Source organism: Brienomyrus brachyistius, chromosome 20 (assembly GCF_023856365.1).
Source record: "Brienomyrus brachyistius isolate T26 chromosome 20, BBRACH_0.4, whole genome shotgun sequence".
In the NCBI taxonomy this organism is placed as follows: domain Eukaryota; kingdom Metazoa; phylum Chordata; class Actinopteri; order Osteoglossiformes; family Mormyridae; genus Brienomyrus; species Brienomyrus brachyistius.
Genome location: NC_064552.1, coordinates 4,609,329 through 4,629,042, shown reverse-complemented (window position 1 = coordinate 4,629,042; position 19,714 = coordinate 4,609,329). Strand labels below are relative to the sequence as shown.

The window sequence follows — 19,714 nt, the reverse complement described above, 5'->3', positions numbered from 1 at the left end:
ACGTTGTAATTTGCTTGTGTTTGGCATATCCCCTACAGCATGTCACCCAAGTTGTTATTTTGCTTTTAGACAGGCACATATTCACCTATACGTGGCCGTTGGCTTTACTAATGTGAGAAGCGAAATGTTTCCATCAATAATGGAAGAGAAGCAGTGCACCATGGTACAGTAACAGCGCGCGTTACTCACTGGCGCCGGCAGATGGCAGCACTTACTGCCTTTGCGTAAATAATGCATTAAGACCGACGGGCAAGTTACAATTAGTCTTGTTTCTGAACTGCAGATCCTCCGCGGATTTCAGACCCCTTTAAAAAGTTGTTTTCCCTCTATTTAACACTGGTATATTTTCATTGGCGAAATGTAGATTACATTTTTCAAGGACGCCACAGCAAACAGTCGGCGACCTTAGCTACCGTCTGCCCTAAATAATTGAATGTGAACTGGATGCATGAATGACAGCTGTTTTAAAAATACGTACAGCGCTCCCCGGTGATTTTCAGGTTTGGTACTGAAATTAGAAACAAAATAGGGGCACTGAGATGCTTTCGCACTGTAAACCGATTTTCTGAGCTTAACTGATTAGTCATTTGTACGCGATCTACATCATACTCCTGAACTGCTGAGTGTTTGTTTGTGTAAATGAACGACAAGCAGGACATAGCTGGAAAAAATATGAGGGGTGGAAACTTTATTTCACTGACCCACTGCCAGTGTCTAGGACCGACATCTATGCAAAAATAATGGGGTCGCTTCTGCCGCCACGGTGGCTTCCCGAAGTTTCTAAGACACAGACAGATCAGTGAAGGAATTAGAAAGTGTTTCTGGTGACGAGTCCTTTTCATAGTGCATTTCACAAAATAAAGGGGAAAATGACAATTTGTAGATTCGAAACAAAGGAAAATTAGTTTGCGCTGTAAGAATAAACTGGGAACAGTAAGACAAGCTGAATAATAATGATAATAATAATAATGAAAAGAAAAGCATTTATGTTGACAGTAATTTTACACTTAAATTTTCATAAAAGCCAGAATAATATGTTTTCAAGGTAAATACCCTATATGGCATCAAATAAATCCAAGTATTTTAAAAAGTGTAGCTGTAGGTTACACTTGTGAGACGGTAGTTTGACCTTGGTGCATCACTGAAGATCACTGCCGAATAATTGGAATGGCAAAAGGTCACAGGGCAGTGCAGTGAGGAGCCAGGCCTCCCGCTCGGACATTAGCGCTGCGCAGAGCTTCCCATCTTCCACAGGAAGTGGGGTCTCTCATCCTCTGCCAGTCACATAAACGGGGCTCGCGGCTTGACCTACGCCAGCAATGCTTATCTGCTACTGGGAATGTGCTTGCGAAGATTACATTCCAAAAGGTTGAGCATAGCCAAAGGTAACTGAAAAACAAAGAATGGCCAACGCTACTATTTTCTCACAATTTGTAAAATTCGAAAATAGGAAACATGGTTTAGGTCTCGAAGAATATATAAAACCAAACAGGAAAATAAATAATAAAAAAAAAAATCTTACACTTCTGTGTGAGGGGTGAAGTTTAAATAAATAAACATTAGAAAAAAAAATCCAATCCAGCTGTTACGCTTTTTTGTCCATACATGGGATTTTCATGAAAATACAAAGACGGAAAGGGAAGCCAGACATGGAAGTGCAGTTTGGGAGACCTGAAAACCGCCCAGAGGTTTTTCATTTGGAATCGCCCAGTTACTCCCCCTTGGCGTGTCCCTCAGCTGAGAAACGGCAGAGTATGAGCCTAATAAACACGAGTGCCACTCCGAGGCAGCCTGGAACGCAAGGCGGAATCCATCTGTTACCCTCCGTGTGTTCTGTGTCTTAAATGCAGGCGCGAGTTCTCCCTCGCGGGCAGCTACAGAATGAAAACTGTTCGAACCAGCAAATTTTACAAACACTGCCCATGCCACAACGACCATCACTCTGAAAAGAAATCTTTCCCAAAAAAATAATATATATATATTTTATATATAATTTAAAAATGCACAAAACACAGACAAAAACGGCAACAGAGGCAATGTCTCTATTCATAGGTACTACCGACTTTTTTTTCTCCTTTTTAATTTATGAAACTATTTTGAGTTTATATACAAAACAAGCAAGTACACTTTGCTCTCTTGGACGGACACAGGTATGTGCCTCAGAAAAGGGAAGAAAAAATAGCCAAAGTCTGAGACAGAACTACGAGTGTTATTGCTTTGGACATACTGAGTACTGCTTTGGCGACCGCCTACTATGGACTGACGGCGCCGGTTCTACGCTCTATGATGGAGGCAGGTAACAAGGTAGCTTATGGTAGCTGCGTTAGCTGCACGCTGGACCACGGCAAGTGACCCCGCGTCTGAACGCACCTAAACCCACCGTAATGGGAATGTGTGTCCTGTAGACGGACGTGACTCAGGCTGCCATTGCCAACTGCTTTTTTTTCACCTTTTATCTGATTGGTTGGTTTGTTTCACGTAGCACCAATGAGTTTTTGTTTTGTTTTTAAACCCCTCCTCCCCGTTTTTGAGCTGTGGCGGCGTTGTGCACTGGCTGAAGCTCGAGGGTCAAATTAGAATAATAATGACAAGAATAATAGTAAGAATAAATAAATCTTGATATGGCAAGAATGGATTGTTTTCCCATGTTGCACGTGTTGGATTTTTAGTTGTTCCTTTATCTGCAGAACCAGTTGGCACAGGTGACCAGCTCAAAAAAACAAGTTCAGATCCCAGTCAGACGTCAGGGATTCTTGCAAACGAGAAACGAAAAACCTACTGAATGCAAATTTAGCCTTAAATCTTCAAAACCTACAAATTCAATGCTTAATTTTGTAAGGAAATAAAACTCTGGTATATAATTCATGCTTAAGATACTTTCATGTTTTCTTTTTTTTTTTCCTCTCAAATATTTAAATCTTTTTCATGAGGTTTGTTACTTTAAAAGCGTTCAGCTTCACAAACACAAAAATATATATATTTTGCAGGAGTTCTAAAAATTCCGAAACGTTAAAATTTTTCTGCGTGTCACATTCCGAACTCGTGCTGGCGTCTGCGCAGCTACTAAGGATTGGGGGGGGAAGCTGCAAATGGCTTGCTGCCGTTAAGGTCCACCTTTTGGTTCACATTCTGAAGCTGCTTCCTGTTCTGGTCACACTGTGCAGGGCTGGGGTCTGGAGGGGTCCGCTTGCCTCGTCAGACCCCTGAATCTGGCTCCCCCCCCCCCCCTCGGGGCCCTCTAGGAGGAAGACGAGGAGGAGAAGGCGAGTTTGATGCTGCAGCTGGAGTAACCCTCGTCGCTGGCCATGCTCTGCAGGCTGCTGTGGTCGTCCAGGTCACTGGTGCTGGCCGTGCTCACACTGTCCATGTCTCCATGGGAGAATTCAGTGCTTTCAACGTCGACTTCGATTTCCTCTGCAAGGTTGGGGGGGTGGGGGGTTGGGGAGAGACACAACAAAACCTCATCAGGATCCTCCGGACGGAACTGTAAAAACAGCAGCATACGTTTAAGTGTCAAATTGTCCAGGGGGGACACCATTAATAAAGCTATATGCAGAGATGAGCATTCAGATGCAGCTGGCCAGTGAGTGCCAGGAGAGATCAAAGCGACTGACAGCCTGAAGACTGCGCGTGTCCCCTGGCAGCTATGTTAGCCTGTCATGTTAATCCACAGCGCGTCAACACAGGATCCAGAGTTACTCTCAGGGAAACGGGAAAACCAAGGAACGGAAGGCTGCCTTCCTCCCCGGGCACATCGGCCCGCCTACCTTGGTCCGAGTCGGAGTGGTCGGAGCCTACGCTGTCCATGCGTATCCGCTCGCCTTCGCCGGGGGCGATGCCCTGCAACTGATCCAGCTGGCGCTGTAAGTGGCGCTGCTCGCGCTCCAGGTTGGCCAGCTGCTGCTTGCTCTTCCGGTCAGCCTCCTCAAGTTTCTGTGGGGGAGGGAGACGGAGAGAGAGCGGCCCTGTGACTCACGGACAGGGGTGTCCGACGGAGCATCGGAGAGCCCGCCGTCCCTCTGGGGGGGACAGCAAAAGCTGCCGGCATGTGCCAAGCGGCACTTCGGCCTCCACAAAAACGAAAGGCCCTCAATGTCAACAGACCCACTTCTTTGGGGAATAAAACTGCCCGACTGCCTCGGAGAGCGGAGGTCAGGAGCCGCGGCGAAGCCCAGAACCTCACGATACGGCAGTAACTTATCCTCCATCACTGGCGTCCTACCCAGAAAGAATAGGCGCTCGGCTGAGCCTTCTGCCCTCTCAGACCAGAATGTTCCTTCCTTGCTGCAGTCCCCCTCTGGCAGGGAGTGAAAGGTCAGGGACAAGCAGAAGACACCCAGTGTCCTGCTGGGACGCCTTTTGTCCCATTTCGCTTGGGGGGGGGGGTGATTCAGAGTCTCCGTATGGGAGCTGTGTGCTGTCCAGCCTGCCTTGTTCTCACCATGAAGCCTGATATTCTGAACATGAACGTCCCTAAACACACTTAATGAATTTACTGAACGCGCCGCCCCCCCACCCCACTACAGGGCCCCATCCTCCCTTTTCGTTATAAATAGCTGCATATTTGGAGGATCACTCTGGCATTTCTGCATGACCATGTAGCTGTAAACCGGGTGGGGGGGGGGGGGGCATTATGGCCTGTTGGACCCGAGAGTCCACTGAGTAACGATCTGTCGTCAGCCACTGTGACGTCTGCGTACCGCCGATCTGCACCTAGTGCTCTGGGCCTTCCGAATTATCACAGACGAGGCGAACTACCCACCCGGGGGCGCAAGTCAGTGAGCTTTGGCTGCTGCGCCACCTGCTGTCCAAGATTGGCGTAAATGCACAGTAAAGAATCTCGGTACAGAGCTTCCCAGGTGGAACCGATCATCTACCACAGTCCATCTACCTACCTACAACACGGCGACCTCCTTACCTCTCTCACACTCATCCCAGTAACACCTGGAATGTTCAGCGATGTTCAGGACAGCAGACGTGGAAAATGAACGTGTCCGACACAGACAAAGGCGAGCTCTCGGCACAGGACTCGCCTTCGAACGCCACGCGATAGGTGCCCGTTTGCCGGCCTCCGCTGCTGTCTGTGGTTGCTGTGTGCGAAGCTAAGGTGGCCCCCCCCCCCCCCCAGTCCCAGATGGCAGAGGGTCGGGGGCTGCAGCGTACCTTAATGTGTGTTTTGGCTTTGTTCAGCAGACCCAGGGTTGTGTGCCGGTTGCAGTCTGGTCCCAGTGGTATAAGTGCCTTCAGTCGCTCCAGACACAGCCGGAGATGAGCCCTCCTGCAAGACAGGAAGCAGGGCAGAGGGCTGAGTCGCCGCACCGGCACATACGGCGAGCCCCGGCCCCCCCGCCCCCCCCAGGGCAGATTTACAGGCTGGGCCAGGAGCTCGCCGGGTGCTGCGTATTTCCAGAAGGAGCCGCCAACCCCTGCCGTCGCCATAAATCTGGCGATTTTTAGCAGCCCGTGGAAGAAGAGGACCCCCCCCCCCCCCCCCCCCCAAGAAGGCATGCAGGGCCGACAGTGAGAGCTGAGCTTTAGCAGGAGCTGGTGTGCTGTCACTCATCCCCCTTCCCCCCCGATCAGCCCCCCCCTGTCAGGCTCCCCTGGACGAATAGCCTGCAGATACCCCTCAGTGACCTTAAGTTCCTTACCGCAGTAAATAAAGTTGAGATACCGCGCCCACATCTCCACACGCCACCCAAATTACATGCAAGGGGGATACTTATCACGGCTAGCCTCCAGGACTGTTTACATGTCCTAGGAACGTCTGGTCGCTAAATTGCCACAATTCAGTCGCTACGGCAACCTGGAGCTCTAAGGGCACCAAAAGAAGATGTGGAAGGAGCACCGGGTTCGAGTATTCCGTCACGCTCCCGTAGGCGGGTCCCTGACCATCCATAACGCCTCTGATCTCTACATGCCAGGCTTATGGCCCCCACCTGTGACTTTCTAAGCTACACGCCCACTTTCCTGCAGAAGGGTGTAGGCAAGCCCTAAAGACCTCCATCCAGGAATAATGGATGTTAGGGTGCATTCGCAGATGGCTGGACAACCCATCGTCGCTGACTTATCCATTTGATAATGTCATCACTCCTAACATATGGAGTCCAAAGTGCAATGGCTGTCCCAAGATGATTAAAGACTATTGATAACATACATGTAAGGCAGCATCAGAGGCCGGAGGACTGCTGAACCCCTCGTGGCAGCTAGCTGAAGTACAATGGTGGGTGTTGTGTTTCTGTTCCCAAGGCGACCTCTGACCTTTGACCTTCCCCGCTCAACTGTAAGAGACCCAGAGGAACCTCCAAGAAAACATCTCCTGGACCACACACTCACACGTGCTGCTAACCCACCCAACTCTGGGTGGTGGTGGGGGGGTATGGTGCAGGGGGACCCTGTCCCTGTGTTTTTGCGTTATTAGCCCGTGTCGCTAAAAAGTCAGGTATCTCCTACGACAGGTATCTCCCATTACACATCTGATCTGCCTTCCTGAGCCTGCAGCGACAGCCGAAACGCGCCGGTGCCTGAGAGGGCCCCCGTTTGTCACCGACGGGATCCTTTATTACGTTTTGAACAAATCAGCCCAAACCTAAGAAATCTCCACGTTCCGCCTGGCAGGTTAAACGCAGTCGATCAGGGCCTCTGACCCATGCGGCTTCTCACACTCACACACATAATTTCATGTGGGCCCCGGGTGCCCTGTAATCACGCTGCTGTCGGCGATAAATTGGGCCCTTTTCCGCGGCCTTGAGCACAGGGGCTCCAAGCTGCCGCCACGTTCACGGACGCCTGCTCCCTCCGAAGTTCGCACCGATCACGGAAGGATTTTACCTGAAGTGTTTGCTGTAAGCTGATGGGCGCCACCCTGCGGACAGACGGCTCTGACACCACAAACAGCATCCCGACACGAAGGCTCTGGAAAGCGGGAGGGCTGCCATCTTAGGCTTTTTAATGACCTGCCATAGTTAGATACGTCGTCTCATTCTGCTCTTCATCTCGACCCGCAGACCGGAATCTAGACATGATGCACACACCTAAACGACAACCCCCGCCCCTAAAGGTATTAAGGAACAAAGAGCATTTACATGCGCTCCACAGCTGTAAGTGTCACAATTACAAGGGGCAGCGCTGTTCCCTCGAGCGGCCCGTGCCCCCCCCACGACCTCTCTGCCACCTCATATGACAGCTGGCCAGTCACAAGGCTCTCCATACGCCTGCCATTCTATTCTCTTACAATTTCTACATAGCAAGCCCAACAGAGCACTGGGTGATGTTCCTGTAAGCCAAATCTGGGCGCCTCAAGCTGTAAATTCTTCCTCACAATCACATTCTCCTTACAAAGATCGAGCCAGAAGAGCTACTGAATTTACATCTATTGCTAGTTCTATGGTAACGGAATTACAATCAGAGGAAAATCTATCTACAATCTGAAAAGAACTGACCTGCTTTGCTTGAAAAACCATCAGTCCTCTGTTGTCATATCCCAACTATCAAATTATACTGCATGATGGGCTGGAGTCTTCACCAAATGCATGACTTTTTGGTAACGCAATTACCAATTACCTCTGCTGTAGAATTGCACAGATTTATTTACATAGATTTTTATCCAAAGCGATGCACGTTCTTGAGAGAAAACAGGGTCATACAGTCCCTGGAGCAACGGGGGGGGGGGGGGGGGGGGGGGGTTAAGGGCTTTGTTCAGGGGCCCAAAAATGAAATCACTCACTGGCATTTGAACCCGACATGGTGTTCTAACACGCACTTCTCAGTGTGGAGGAGAGAGTATCTTCTCTTTACAGGTTCAGGAACAAAGGAAAAGGTCAGTCAGGGACAAGTCTGCTGCAGGCGGCCTCTGCGGGCTCGTCCCGCGTCAGCTAAGCATGGAAGCAGGCTGCGTAAACACAGCAGGGGCAGCCTGCACCCTCGTTCACCTGAGCTGACCCCCTGAAGGACGCGTTCCAGGGCGGCAGTCAGGCACCCACCAGAGGAATGCGGCGCCTCCAACCCACACGACCTGCCCGGGTTCCGGCTCGTCACCGTGCAGCCGGGACCTGATGAACCACAGAGGTCGACGTGGAAGAACGTGTTTGTTGCGTGCCGCTCGTAACTTCGCTGCATCTCAGCGTGCGTGTCAATGGCGAGCCTCCCCCCGACTGTGTCGAAACGAATTCCGTTGATCGCCAGCCAGAACGACGGCGCTGAGCAGGTGATCGTCACGCGACGGAGCTCGGCTGCAGCTGTGCAGCGTGGCGGGGGACAGCGGCCAGCTGATGGCGCTACGCTAATGCGCGGTGGAAGGTCCAGTGGCTCGGCCGAAAGCCTGCCTTCGGAGAACCAGCCAGCGCAGAGAATAACAGCTGAATTAGGCCAGCCCTCACTTTCGGTTTAAACCAGTAAACTTTCCGTGCGCAGGGCCTCACCGCTCCTGCTTGCACTCCTTACAGATTCACTGCGAGTTGGACCTGCTGCACGGGGCGCCTGACATCGGCTCTCTACAAACCCAGTCCGTGTCCCACGTACGATGCTATGGCTCCGTTTTGGGGGCGTCCTCGTTTGGGGGGAGCGTAGTGAAGTCAGCGATTCGGCAGCGGCAAACCTCCCCAGCACATGTGCGCGTCTTCCTCCGAGATCACGACCCCTAAGCCGCTTTCTGGGGCTGTGGGCGGCTTAAAGACTTCATGTCACAGAGCCGACCTACTGATGAGACACACGCCTCCCACCTTCACACGAGTGATCCCACCCCCCCCCCGCCATTAGCCAGCAGTCACGCTCACACCAAATGACATGCCCACACGTGTGTCACACCCATGCATGCAGAACGGGCCTGTGTGTGACTCTGTGGGCTATGAGCATGTGCCTAGGTTGCCGGAGTCTCCGGAAGGTTGCTGGTTCAGATCCCATAGTTGGAAGAGTGACGTTACCTGTGACCCCCTGAGCAAGGCCTTTCACCCCCATCTGCTGGAGGGATTAGCTGACCCTGCTTTTTCAAGTGCACGCTGCTTTGGATACAACCATCTGCTTAGTATATAGACGCAAATGTAATGTAAATGGAAGGAGGTGGAGACCTTACAGCCAGAGGCCAGCAGAGGGCAAGGCGGCGACTGCAGAGTGACGACAAGGACACCTTACCTCGTACATGCACACGGACGCACACCACACACATGCCGCCAAGCTAAACAAAACAGCACCTGGCCGACGAGGCCGGGCAGCTACGATGGTGTTAAAGCACAAACGGTTAGGGATCGGGGCGCGTGGGGGGGGCAGGACGTGGCAGCGTATTACACGCCTGCTTCACTAAGGATGTCCTGTCCACAAGCACGAGGAGAACCATGAGGTAATGAAAAGGGCCATTGTGGGCGGGGCCAGTGTGGGGGCTGACGTCTATAAGAGGAGCTGCTCTCTTCTAGGAACCCTGTCTTAACAGATGTATCCAGAATGAACAAAGACGGCCGTGTCTCTGACGGAGGCTCCGCCCCCCCCAGCCCTCGCTATCCCGCGTCACTCTCAGTGAATTCTGTTGACAGGCAGCGTTGCCGTGAAGGAGGACATCATCACGCCGCTCTCCCCCCCTGGCGATCGTTTGATAATGCCTGACGCACAGCCCTCATTCGGCGACGCCCGAAAGCAGAGAGAGCCTCCCGCCGGTTTTCAGCGACCGCGTCTCCCAGTAGGCCGTGGCGTTTTGACGGACGTTTCGCTCCGACGCAGAGGACCTGCTCCCCCATCTCCACACACGAGCCGCCTTATCTCACCAAGGCCCCGGTGCAGAACCGCGCCACCCGCACGGGTGCCAGGCGCCAAACGGGTCACATGGAATCAGGACGGCGTTCCAGAGGCAGACGGCGTGTTACGGGAGATCAGATAGGACGGACCTTCAGAGGAGGATGACAAAAGGGCCAGGAGCAGATAGGGCAGATACCGGAGATGAGCAGAAATACAGAGAACACTTCGCATTCCTTGATCTGTCTAGATACGATACCTTAAAAATACATGAAAGAATGCCTGACTGTTAAACTGCTTCATTTAGGAGAACCGAGCGGGGGAGGGGTACGGAGATCCCCGGGAGGCCCGCGGGCGATGACATCACGGCTAAGCACCGAGGCCACATCCTTGGGCTGTCCCGTGACATTCCCGCTCATCCCAGCCCATAGTGCTCATCGTGGAACCAACCAGAGACCAACCATCAAGCTGCTCTGTAAAGAGCAGAAACGGGCGATTATTCTCCTGTCAGTCTTGTCGTTCTGGAACGCGAGTTTGTGGATAATGCACCCGGTCTATCAAAGGCTTTATGTTGTACTAAACTACCATATAATTTCAAAATTAGCATCCTGCTTAATGTTAATGTCTCATGTTGGTTAAATAGATGCTATTTAACCAGAAGTAACCTGGACAGCGAAAACTCTTTCAGAACCATTTCTCCAGGAAGCATAAAGTTTTTCATTTTAATTATACCACCTTAAGGAGGTTTGTTTCATTTTAACGCTAAAAAGTTCGTAAAGAAAAAAAACTACACCGGAACGGCTGCAGGTATTTCCCAGCGTCCCCCAGTCACATGCTTTTCAGATGTTTTTTACTCGAGGCTGGTGCAAACATTCGGAATCCCCTGCGAATCGTCCCTAAGTCAGTGAGCCGCCAACGTGAAGATCGACGGTGCGTTATATAACGCGGTAAGAAGACCCGTGTCACCGCGTCCACGCACCTTCCCGCGCTGCAACCGAACACCTTAGCAACAAGGTCAGCACCGCGTGACCCAATCGCAGCGTGCTGAGTCAGAGAGGAGGGGAAACCCTTAAATTAGCAGAACTGGGTCACCTCCTGCTAGCGTTACAACATGTGCAGGGCAACAAGTTTTCTCCAAATGACTCCAGATTATTATTAAGAGGAGTAATATTGCAATGCAATAAAAATTAAAGAACAATAATTACATGAGTTGTAAAAGTTGTTTAAGTATAACAATGTCTGACTACAGCTTTCAGAAATGGATTTGATTGTATGATTTTCACTTTAAATGCATCTCGGCAGTTGTGTATGTGTTGCTGCATCGAGGCCACCTTGTCAAAGAAGGAGCCCGGGGCAGAATTCAGGAAAATCCAGTTCGACTCACCTGTTCTTCTCCAGCTCGTTGTGTGTAGACCTGCAGTCAAAAAGACGCGGGGGGGGGGGGGGGGGGGGGAATATCAGATTATACAGGCTCCACACTCACTGATCCAACAGAAAACAAATATTTCAGACGATATAAACACTTGCAACAGCATTTCGGTCAAAAGCATAAGCTGTTTAATACTGACACTGTAACAGACGAGGCAAATACATAAAGAGATAGAAGAGGAGGTCCAGGCCTGTCACATGCATCCTGCCAGGAAGAAGATTTAGTCGTTAATCTGAGCCGTATCAGTGAATCCCTGACTGGCTGCCTCTCTAGCCACCCTCCCGACCCCGCGAGCCAATCCGGAGGGTTGCCGGAGCCAGGCCCCGAAGAGCCTCTCTGTGAGGCAACACTGCAAAGCAAAACATGTGGCATGGACGAGGCCAACACACGACGGGCAGACCCGCTGCCCAGGTCCTGCTCTGCTCCTCTCATATTGGTCATTACTGAAAACACACGCTCTTCATTCCAAAGGGTCGTGAGGCTGATTGAGGCTCGCTGTGTTGTATAACAGTGCGTGTGTGACGGCTGGCACGCGCATTTTCAACGCCAGTAAAGGAATAAACCGGAAGTAGTGCTTTATGGCAAACGACTTCACAGACCTTTAACGAAAATGACACAAGCATATGGGCAGATTCTTACTAATCCGCATACCACATTCAACAAGATAAATAAACACAGAAAATAGCTGGAGATAATTAGAAAGATGAATCATCATTCTTCATCACACTGGCTCCACGGACAACGAAATTAAACAGGCCTGAACCTTTTTTTGTTATAAGGGAAGATAAAACACCATGGAAGGTTGTTGTGGCTATAGGCTTCCCTTCGCATATCCGAGCTGCAGTCATCTCAGCACGGTGACATCGCGCTTCCTTTGAGCGTGCAGCTTCACGAGCTACGGGTCCCTGGACCACAAGGCATTAAGGCCTCTGCTATCTTTTACAGTAGGATACGTTCGAATGGCTTGATTATAATCAAGGGCCCGCACGCCTCTTATCGAGGCTGTCTGTGGAGCCCACACACGCATCTGCAGCGTGGGAGACAATGACGTTCATTGGATCGAGGGACTGAAAGGAGAGTTTGTAGATAAGTCCACAGCATACCAAATGAAACCCGCGTGGAGGCCTTAGATGGAAAAGGCAGTGTAATCAATATGCAAGAGGAACAAAATATCAACATTCATGGATCCCTTTCTGTAAAATGTTAAAAGCTTGGTGCGGTATGTGCTGCGTGGATACGGTGAATTTTTAACATAAACCGGGCACAGAAAATACAGCGGGGACATGAAACAAGGCGCCACGCGCACGTAATCCATCACCGCGAGGCATTCAGCAGCGTCATCCTAAACGCAGATTTAATGGGAGAATAAGCGACCCCAAAATGCCAAAGCGAGCTGCATTTTCACCTAAAGTCACTTTACGCTCTGCGACCTTGGGACAGCTAATTTCATTTAAATCCTCGATCACGGAATGCCCCGGAGCATGCCATAAACATCACAATAAATCATTTACTACCGTGCCATTACGGCACCTATCCCGTGGTCACGTATTGCATAGTGATAAACTGCTGCTTTTACTTCATACGGGGTACAGCCCTTGCTCTAAAATGGACACCGCATGACAAAATACAAAATACGTCTTTTTCGTGATCCAGAAGGCTGCAATGGATAAACCCACGCGATTCAAGTCATTTTCCTAACGCACCACAATAAAATACACATTTAAGCTTTTCTCATGCTTGTAAAGTCGATTCTAGATCTATTCCTCACGTCCTGTAACATCACCAAACAGTAAATAAGATTTTTTTTTACACGTAAGGGTTAGATGCGAAATGCATGCACGTGACAAAAATAAACTTAAGCTTAATTCTCAAACTGTTAATCATCCTAGAGTGTTAACGTTCCGATATTAATCCGCGTGATATGTGTGAATGTAAAGGTCACGTCGTTCGTGAAATATCAATGGAAGAAAAAGAGCGTTCGTCACACATGGAGGACAACACCGTAGAGACGGTCCCTAACCTAAGCGCCGCAGCCAGTTTGACAATCAGCTGATGAGAGAGAGAGAGCGAGAGCTTCCCCCTCCCCCAAGCCAGGAGCAGGAACAAGTGTGAGCGCAATGAGAAAAAAAAAAACACACCCGCAATATTTATTTCATCTTTCCTATCGTACTGCATGGGTTAATAGCAATTTATATAAGCACCATTAGATTAAAATATCGTGTTGCTGCCTGACACGCAGATAAGAAGAGCCTTCTTGCAGCGCACGCCGAAGTTACAGGGCTATCGCTACTGTTAAATGTCTGGCCTCGTAAATTTCCTTATCTTGCAAGTTCATATCGTTTGCCTGCAAAATGCGTATAGGGGCGAGGATGAGAAACAGAAAGTGGATATTGCGGCGATGCAGTGCAGTTTGCTAGGGTCTCCATAGGATTGAACTAGATGGGTTGCAGAGAACAAATGCGGCGCTTACCTGTTGTGGTTGGTGTTGTACTTTTTATTTCGAAATTTCCGTTGTCTTTGATAGCTCGTGTTCTGGATTGATGGAAACATCGAAGCGTACCCGTGTTCACATTCTGGCGAGAAAGGCAAAAGACAGACTGCCTGTCATTCCAGTTTACCATCCCCCCCATAGGATCACACACAGGCTATATACTGTACATGTCAGTTCCTATCGGTACCGTGCATGCACTAAAATCCCAGTTTCATGTCGATCGTTTGCAGCTTCGCACAAAACCATCAAACCACCAACCGAAGCAATGCAACACACTACAAACCCAAATGATAGTTTTAAAAACTGGGAATAAATACCATTTCCTGGTTACGTACCTCTCTCTCTCCTATCTAGATATTCCGCAGCCTCCAATAACCTTTGGATATTAATGAGTTGCACTGCCGTCATTCTGCGTGTAGGTAGCTTGCTATTATTATTACTGAAATATATTGCTGAACAGATTTATATGTCACTAGAAACACTAGATATCGTCACCTATACAGTATACGGTATTGCTTCGAATTAAACTTTCGTGATTTTTGAATATTTTTTAAAAATAAAGCTTGCTACGTCTAGCTGCCAGAACACCGAAATATTTCGTAGCTGGCGTTATCTAGTTTACTCAACTTTCGCTTTTATTTTAAAAATAAAACATTATAATATCAAAGTATTAAAAATACTTAGGAATCACACAACTACAAATCGTACAAAACAGATATAAACGATATAAAATTCTTCCCCCCGAAAGCCCACAGCCTCCAGAGTCCCCTTGGTGCCTGTTTAACTCCACCCCCAGTTTGTTTACCTGCCTCGCAGCTGAGGGAGGAGACACACCACGGCGCAAAGCTTCATGGGTAAGCGAGTCTCCATAATACAGTGCCAGTAATAATAATAATATCTCTATCTGTATTGGGACTACTAGCACAAGCCTGATATTAACATAATAACGTACTGGTGTTACGTACTTATCAACCGACGGCAAAACTGAACAAGAACAAAAAGTAAAATAAATAAAAAAAAAAACAAATATGATTTGCTAACCGTTATTATATGTCATTATTTATCACGAACCATTGCTCGTGACTTTAAACGTGTGACACACAGGGGAAAAAAAATAACAGAAAATATGACGGGACGGCTCAAGCCCTGCTGCAGATCGGAATGCAGTAGTCATCTTATAAAGAATGTACAATAGTGTTATGCACATATGATCAAAATAATACTCATGATATTACTACGACGAGGGGCGAGAGAATATGCGACTTCCGTAGTCACGTTTGCAATTGCGACACATCCTACAAGTCCCAAAAGACTCCAAAACATTAGGGTCTTTAAAGCAACTCGTGGCCAGGCCCAGCAACACATGACATCATCACAAACCACGTGGTCTATTGGACATGCAGGCTAAGTACAGTCAGCAAACTAACACTCGACCAATCACAGCGCTTGAATGCGCTCCATGTGGAAATCATGTGAGTACTCCTGCTGAGACCAGGAAGCAGATTATAATTTTTTAAAATGCAGCGACCTGCAATTTCATTTTTGTTTTTGCTAACTGCTGAACTTTAATTAGTAGTCTTATATTTCCTCATATTTTAATCGATATGTATGGCGATACAGGTATATATTTGTATACATTCATGTTTGTTTCCATTTTTATTTCATTTTTAAATGGTTGTTCTTAATATTCCCGCTGACAAACATTTGAGTTTGACACTCCTCCGTATCACCATGAAGTTTAATTAGGTAATACAAAAATGTTTTTAAAAATATGATTTAAAGAAGAATATGCAGTACGTCGCCGCAGTGCTGCACTTGATTTCCCGTGATTCTGCAGTGACTAAAAGTAATTCAGACATATTTTGCATTTTAAGGGTGTATTTTATAAGGGTCCAACCTTTTACGTCCATGGATAACAGAGAATTGTAATATAAACGACCGTTTCTGTTCCATACCTTCCTTCCTACAAGGCAGGTCGAGTAAACAAGTAAATATTACCTCGTTGCATCCATATTTGTAGAACAACATCCGCTTAAAATGTACAATAAAGAAGTGATTATTTGCTTGAAAATGCGCAGATGCACACGGTCTATTTAACAGGCAAAATAATCTTCATCTCTAACGCATAAGATTTTTCTAGGGAATGACCTGATTCATAGCCACTGGGCTAAATTTTTGACATTCATGTATTCGTTTGTATTACGGTAAAAAAAAATGTATTTTCAAAGTGACGCATACACAATAAGTACAATATATAGTTTACATAGCTAACTCCTGTGCGCCGTCCCCATTAATCAAATCTTATTGTTTTATATTACTTCAGGATCAGATGCATAAAATAGGTCAAAAACGCTATAAGCAGGTTAAATTACCAGATTTAATTTTTTTCTCCTCCTCAAAAACCGAATCACTAAAATCAGATCGAGCATCTGCAATATAGTTATCTGGTCGCCGTTTTCTTGTTCCCAACATCTACATAAAAAGAATAAACTAAATTAAACTTTATATAGGCCATGCAGTATATTTTAGTTTTCCTTAGTATGAAATTGAGTGTCGGGGCGTCGGGGACCACGCAATGTATACTGTGTGGGAAGACTTGGAGGACACCGCTATATTTCATCCTACGCTTCTTGTGAGCCCAGCAGTCGAGGGCACGTCCATACGTAGTTTTCACAGGAATACTGTTTCCAAGTATAAGAAAAGTAAAACCTGAATATTATATTCGGATTAATCCCAGAAATCAATAACACAATTCTAGATCACCGCACACATGTATTACATGAATATAAAATAAATAGTTCAACGAAAGACTTATCAGAGAATCTTAAACAGTAATAATACAACTTTATGGTGCATCACCCTTCTTGGATTTTTGAAAATCCTTCTGTTAAACTGTGCTGAGGCAGATCACGTTTTTGTATGGCTAGCTAGTTGTTCGTAGTTCGTTCAACTCGGTCCTTTGTTGTCTGAGTCTGGTGACAATGATATTTTTTGTTTTTTCTTTCTGAAGCATTAAATACTGAGGAAACGCCACCAGTCTGGGCAATTTGACTTACTTCCATCTTTCTTTTCGTTATTTTCAATGTAACTTGCTGCCTCCAGTAAAACTTGAACGTTTTTCAGGAAAGTGTCGAACTGGTCCATAGCAGAGTCACTGGCGTTAAAGACGTCATTGAAAGGGCAACTAGACATCTCAGTGAAATCCCGCTGATCCACCGAGCCCTCGGACTCCAGAAATACATCTTCGGATTTCAGTTGCCTCTGTTGCCTTTCACTTCTGACCATTTTATTTAAATTATTATTTTTTCCTGGAAGATATGGTTTTTTTGACGGAGATCCTCTGCTCGGCTTTCCTTCTGTGTTGCGTCTTAAGGGGGCATAAATGAGTGAGGGATGCGATGCCCGGGGATGTCAGCTCGCGTCGTCGCGCGCATGGTCCCTGCGCCCGCCCGTTAAACACGCCTCTGTATCTGCACAACATCTATATCTGCACCGCGAATTCTCCTAACAAAACCAAATACTTGATGATTTACTAGTCTTGCCCCTCCAACTTTATACCAGTGAAACATTCTTTAAAATGCAATTTCGATGCATTTGTGACATTTTTGAATCACGGTTTAGTTTGTGAGCACTCTGTTAATCTCTACCTGCGATGGGTGCCCTGCGTTGCACTTAGTCAGCATAACGGCGCTACTAATTTTCCACCGACAGTGCTGATTTGATTCCCACACAGCTCAAATAAACACTCCGGGTGTTAAATGCGCACTGACTGTTTGAATGTCGCGAGTCGGCGCTCCCGTTCGTTTTTATATCATACGTGTAATCAAGTTTTCATAATGGACTTTAGTGATTCACTTGTCCATGCGTGGTTAAGCTGAATCTGAAAAAATATCTTAAAATCTTGCGTATGAATAATAATAATGATAATAATAATAATATATTAAAAAACGATTCAGGGACGGCATCCTCACTCCAGACATTTCCAATCGTCTTTTTTTCCACGTCTGTGAGAGCAGGTCCAACCTTTTTCCACAGCCAGAACAGAGGATTGCAGTTCAGTATCCACCACTTCAAAGGCACCGCAGCGGGACGCTCTGTTTTGATGTGAAGTTCACAGAAAAGACTTGAAAGTTCACTTCACAAGGGGATCATTGAATGCCGTCAGTTAAAGTAGGAGGGCGGCGATCCGCGGAGGGACCTCGGGGAGGCCCCTGAAGTAGTACATTTAAAATAAAAATAATAATAAAAAAGAAATAGCATCTCAGAAAACAAAGTCTTCATACTGAGCCCCTTGTGATTTTTTTTTCTACTGGTACTGGTTAAGTGCAAGGCCAAAGGGGCAAAAATAAACGGGGGAGGGAGCCGATGTTCGTGACTGTTATTACAGCCTTTTTGCTATTTTGCGAGAACATGGGGACATAGTCTGGGCTGGGCCTAATTAAATATACCCGTGTTTTAACGGACATGGAAATAGACAATGCTTTTGGTAGCCTGCGTGTCTTCTCGCTGAAATTAGCGCACCTGCCAAAACAAGCTGACACGGGGAAATCATTAGATTAATTAAGGCTTTCGATGGAAATGCGGGAACCTCAGTCTAACAAAAACACCTCACAGAAGAAATAACACTATATGGCAACTTCAGGTTTTATGTAGGCCTATATAGACCTATAAATACATCCATTTTAACTCCAGTCCCTGAAAAATTAGGCAAGACATTATGAACAGGCAAAATGGGTTTCATCCAACCATGTTTGATGTACGAACCTTAAAGACATCAAAAATCAAACTTAGTTATACCATTGGTGGGTACACTGACATTTATTGGTAAATATAGCATTAGTAAAGGTCACGCGGCAGGTGTATATAAACCCTTTGAAATGGTACATGCTGACCTGCAAGTGTTAAAGGAAACCGAATCATACTGGGTTTGCCTGGTAACAGCTCATTTAATGCTGTCTTATGTCCCCAGCTTTGAGGAGAACGTATGTGATAACAGGGGGGTATAATGCTTTAGTTATAGATTAACGACAGCAGGATTAGCAAAATCAATTTCTGACGTAACGTCTCTGTGCTGCGGCAGACGTGCAGAAAGTTTTATTCCGAGACGTGTCAAGTCAGCCATTTTAAACCGATTTCACATTTATGAAATAACATTAATAACTAAACTCAGTCAAATTACTTTACTCTCAGACGAAATAGTCTGCACTACTTTTTTCCCTATCACTCTTATGTATGTAACGTTTACTGTATGTAAAAATAGAATTGTGCTGTTAGTTAAGCCTATCAGAGAGGTTTATCTCAGAGCTATTCAGCTGAAAGCAGAATTAAGGCGAGTTGTTGAGTCTACGCCCTTATCCAATGATCTATGACTCCGTGCTGCTTTGCATACTGGCCCCCGTATCACTGCGCTGTTAGGAAGCTGCCCACACCGCCCTCCTTTATATTTCAAGTGAGTTGTGAACTTCTCGATGCCGTATCAGCCGACGTGCAGCTCACGGGGGGCATGTGGCCCCTGAATGCCTTGTGTGGCTTTTAATCGTGTTTTGCCCTAGACATGCAGGCTGTATTTAATATGCGGTTCCTGTTGAAGCTCCTCCTCCCCGACCCCGCTGTTGACCGCGCGTCGCTGAACAGTCCTGCTTTGGGACGGGGGAGGCCCGCAGTACAACACGCGGATGACACTCGAGTTCGCCAAAAACGCCACACAAAAGCATTTATTGTACTGTGTGGGTTAGCATTCCTGGGCAGCCGCGATAAGGAAACCATATTCGAGGAAATGGTGATTCTTTACCGTGCTTTTTGTTTGGTAAATAAATGGGCACAGAACTAATCACCACCAGTGGTCTGCATTAGGCAGCAAGATTTACTGGTTAGCTAGATAAATTGTCAAATTTAAGGTACCCCAGTTTAAATGGACGTTATTTATGTTCTTCGTTCACTTGCACTTAATCCAGATTACCTTAAATCTGATAAATTATCCTTTAACTCAAAAATCCAACTTCGTGATTCAGACCCCTGGTTAGTTCTGGGTCATAAGCAGAGACCGGCACGGTCAGTTACTAAAATATTTCTTA

At 47.2% G+C, this 19,714-nt stretch overlaps 1 protein-coding gene across 2 annotated transcripts; it reads right to left on the bottom strand.

Moving 5' to 3' along the window:
• Window positions 1-662: 662 nt before the first annotated feature.
• On the bottom strand, window positions 663-17,361 carry mxi1 (max interactor 1, dimerization protein). Of its 2 annotated transcripts, none has more exons than XM_048987518.1 (6): window positions 16,697-17,361; window positions 13,620-13,722; window positions 11,105-11,134; window positions 5,164-5,278; window positions 3,768-3,933; window positions 663-3,414 (listed from the first exon to the last, which is right to left on the bottom strand). In XM_048987518.1, the coding sequence occupies exons 1-6, from the start codon at window positions 16,923-16,925 to the stop codon at window positions 3,239-3,241; spliced, it is 819 nt and encodes a 272-aa protein (XP_048843475.1). In that variant the 5' UTR covers window positions 16,926-17,361; the 3' UTR covers window positions 663-3,238. The 2 variants fall into 2 exon arrangements, with proteins under 2 accessions (XP_048843475.1, XP_048843476.1); XM_048987519.1 differs by lacking the exon at window positions 16,697-17,361 and adding an exon at window positions 13,976-14,441.
• Between the last annotated feature and the right edge of the window lie 2,353 nt (window positions 17,362-19,714).

What these genes read in the sequence shown, in the direction of transcription:
- mxi1 (XM_048987518.1), bottom strand. Translation starts at nt 16,925, where the DNA reads ATGGTCAGAAGTGAAAGGCAACAGAGGCAACTGAAATCCGAAGATGTA. An exon ending in TACAACACCAACCACAACAG is followed by an intron (nt 11,135 to 13,619) that starts GTAAGCGCCGCA and finishes TTTTGACTGCAG; the next exon opens with GTCTACACACAACGAGCTGG. An exon ending in CCACTCCGACTCGGACCAAG is followed by an intron (nt 3,415 to 3,767) that starts GTAGGCGGGCCG and finishes CCAACCTTGCAG; the next exon opens with AGGAAATCGAAGTCGACGTT.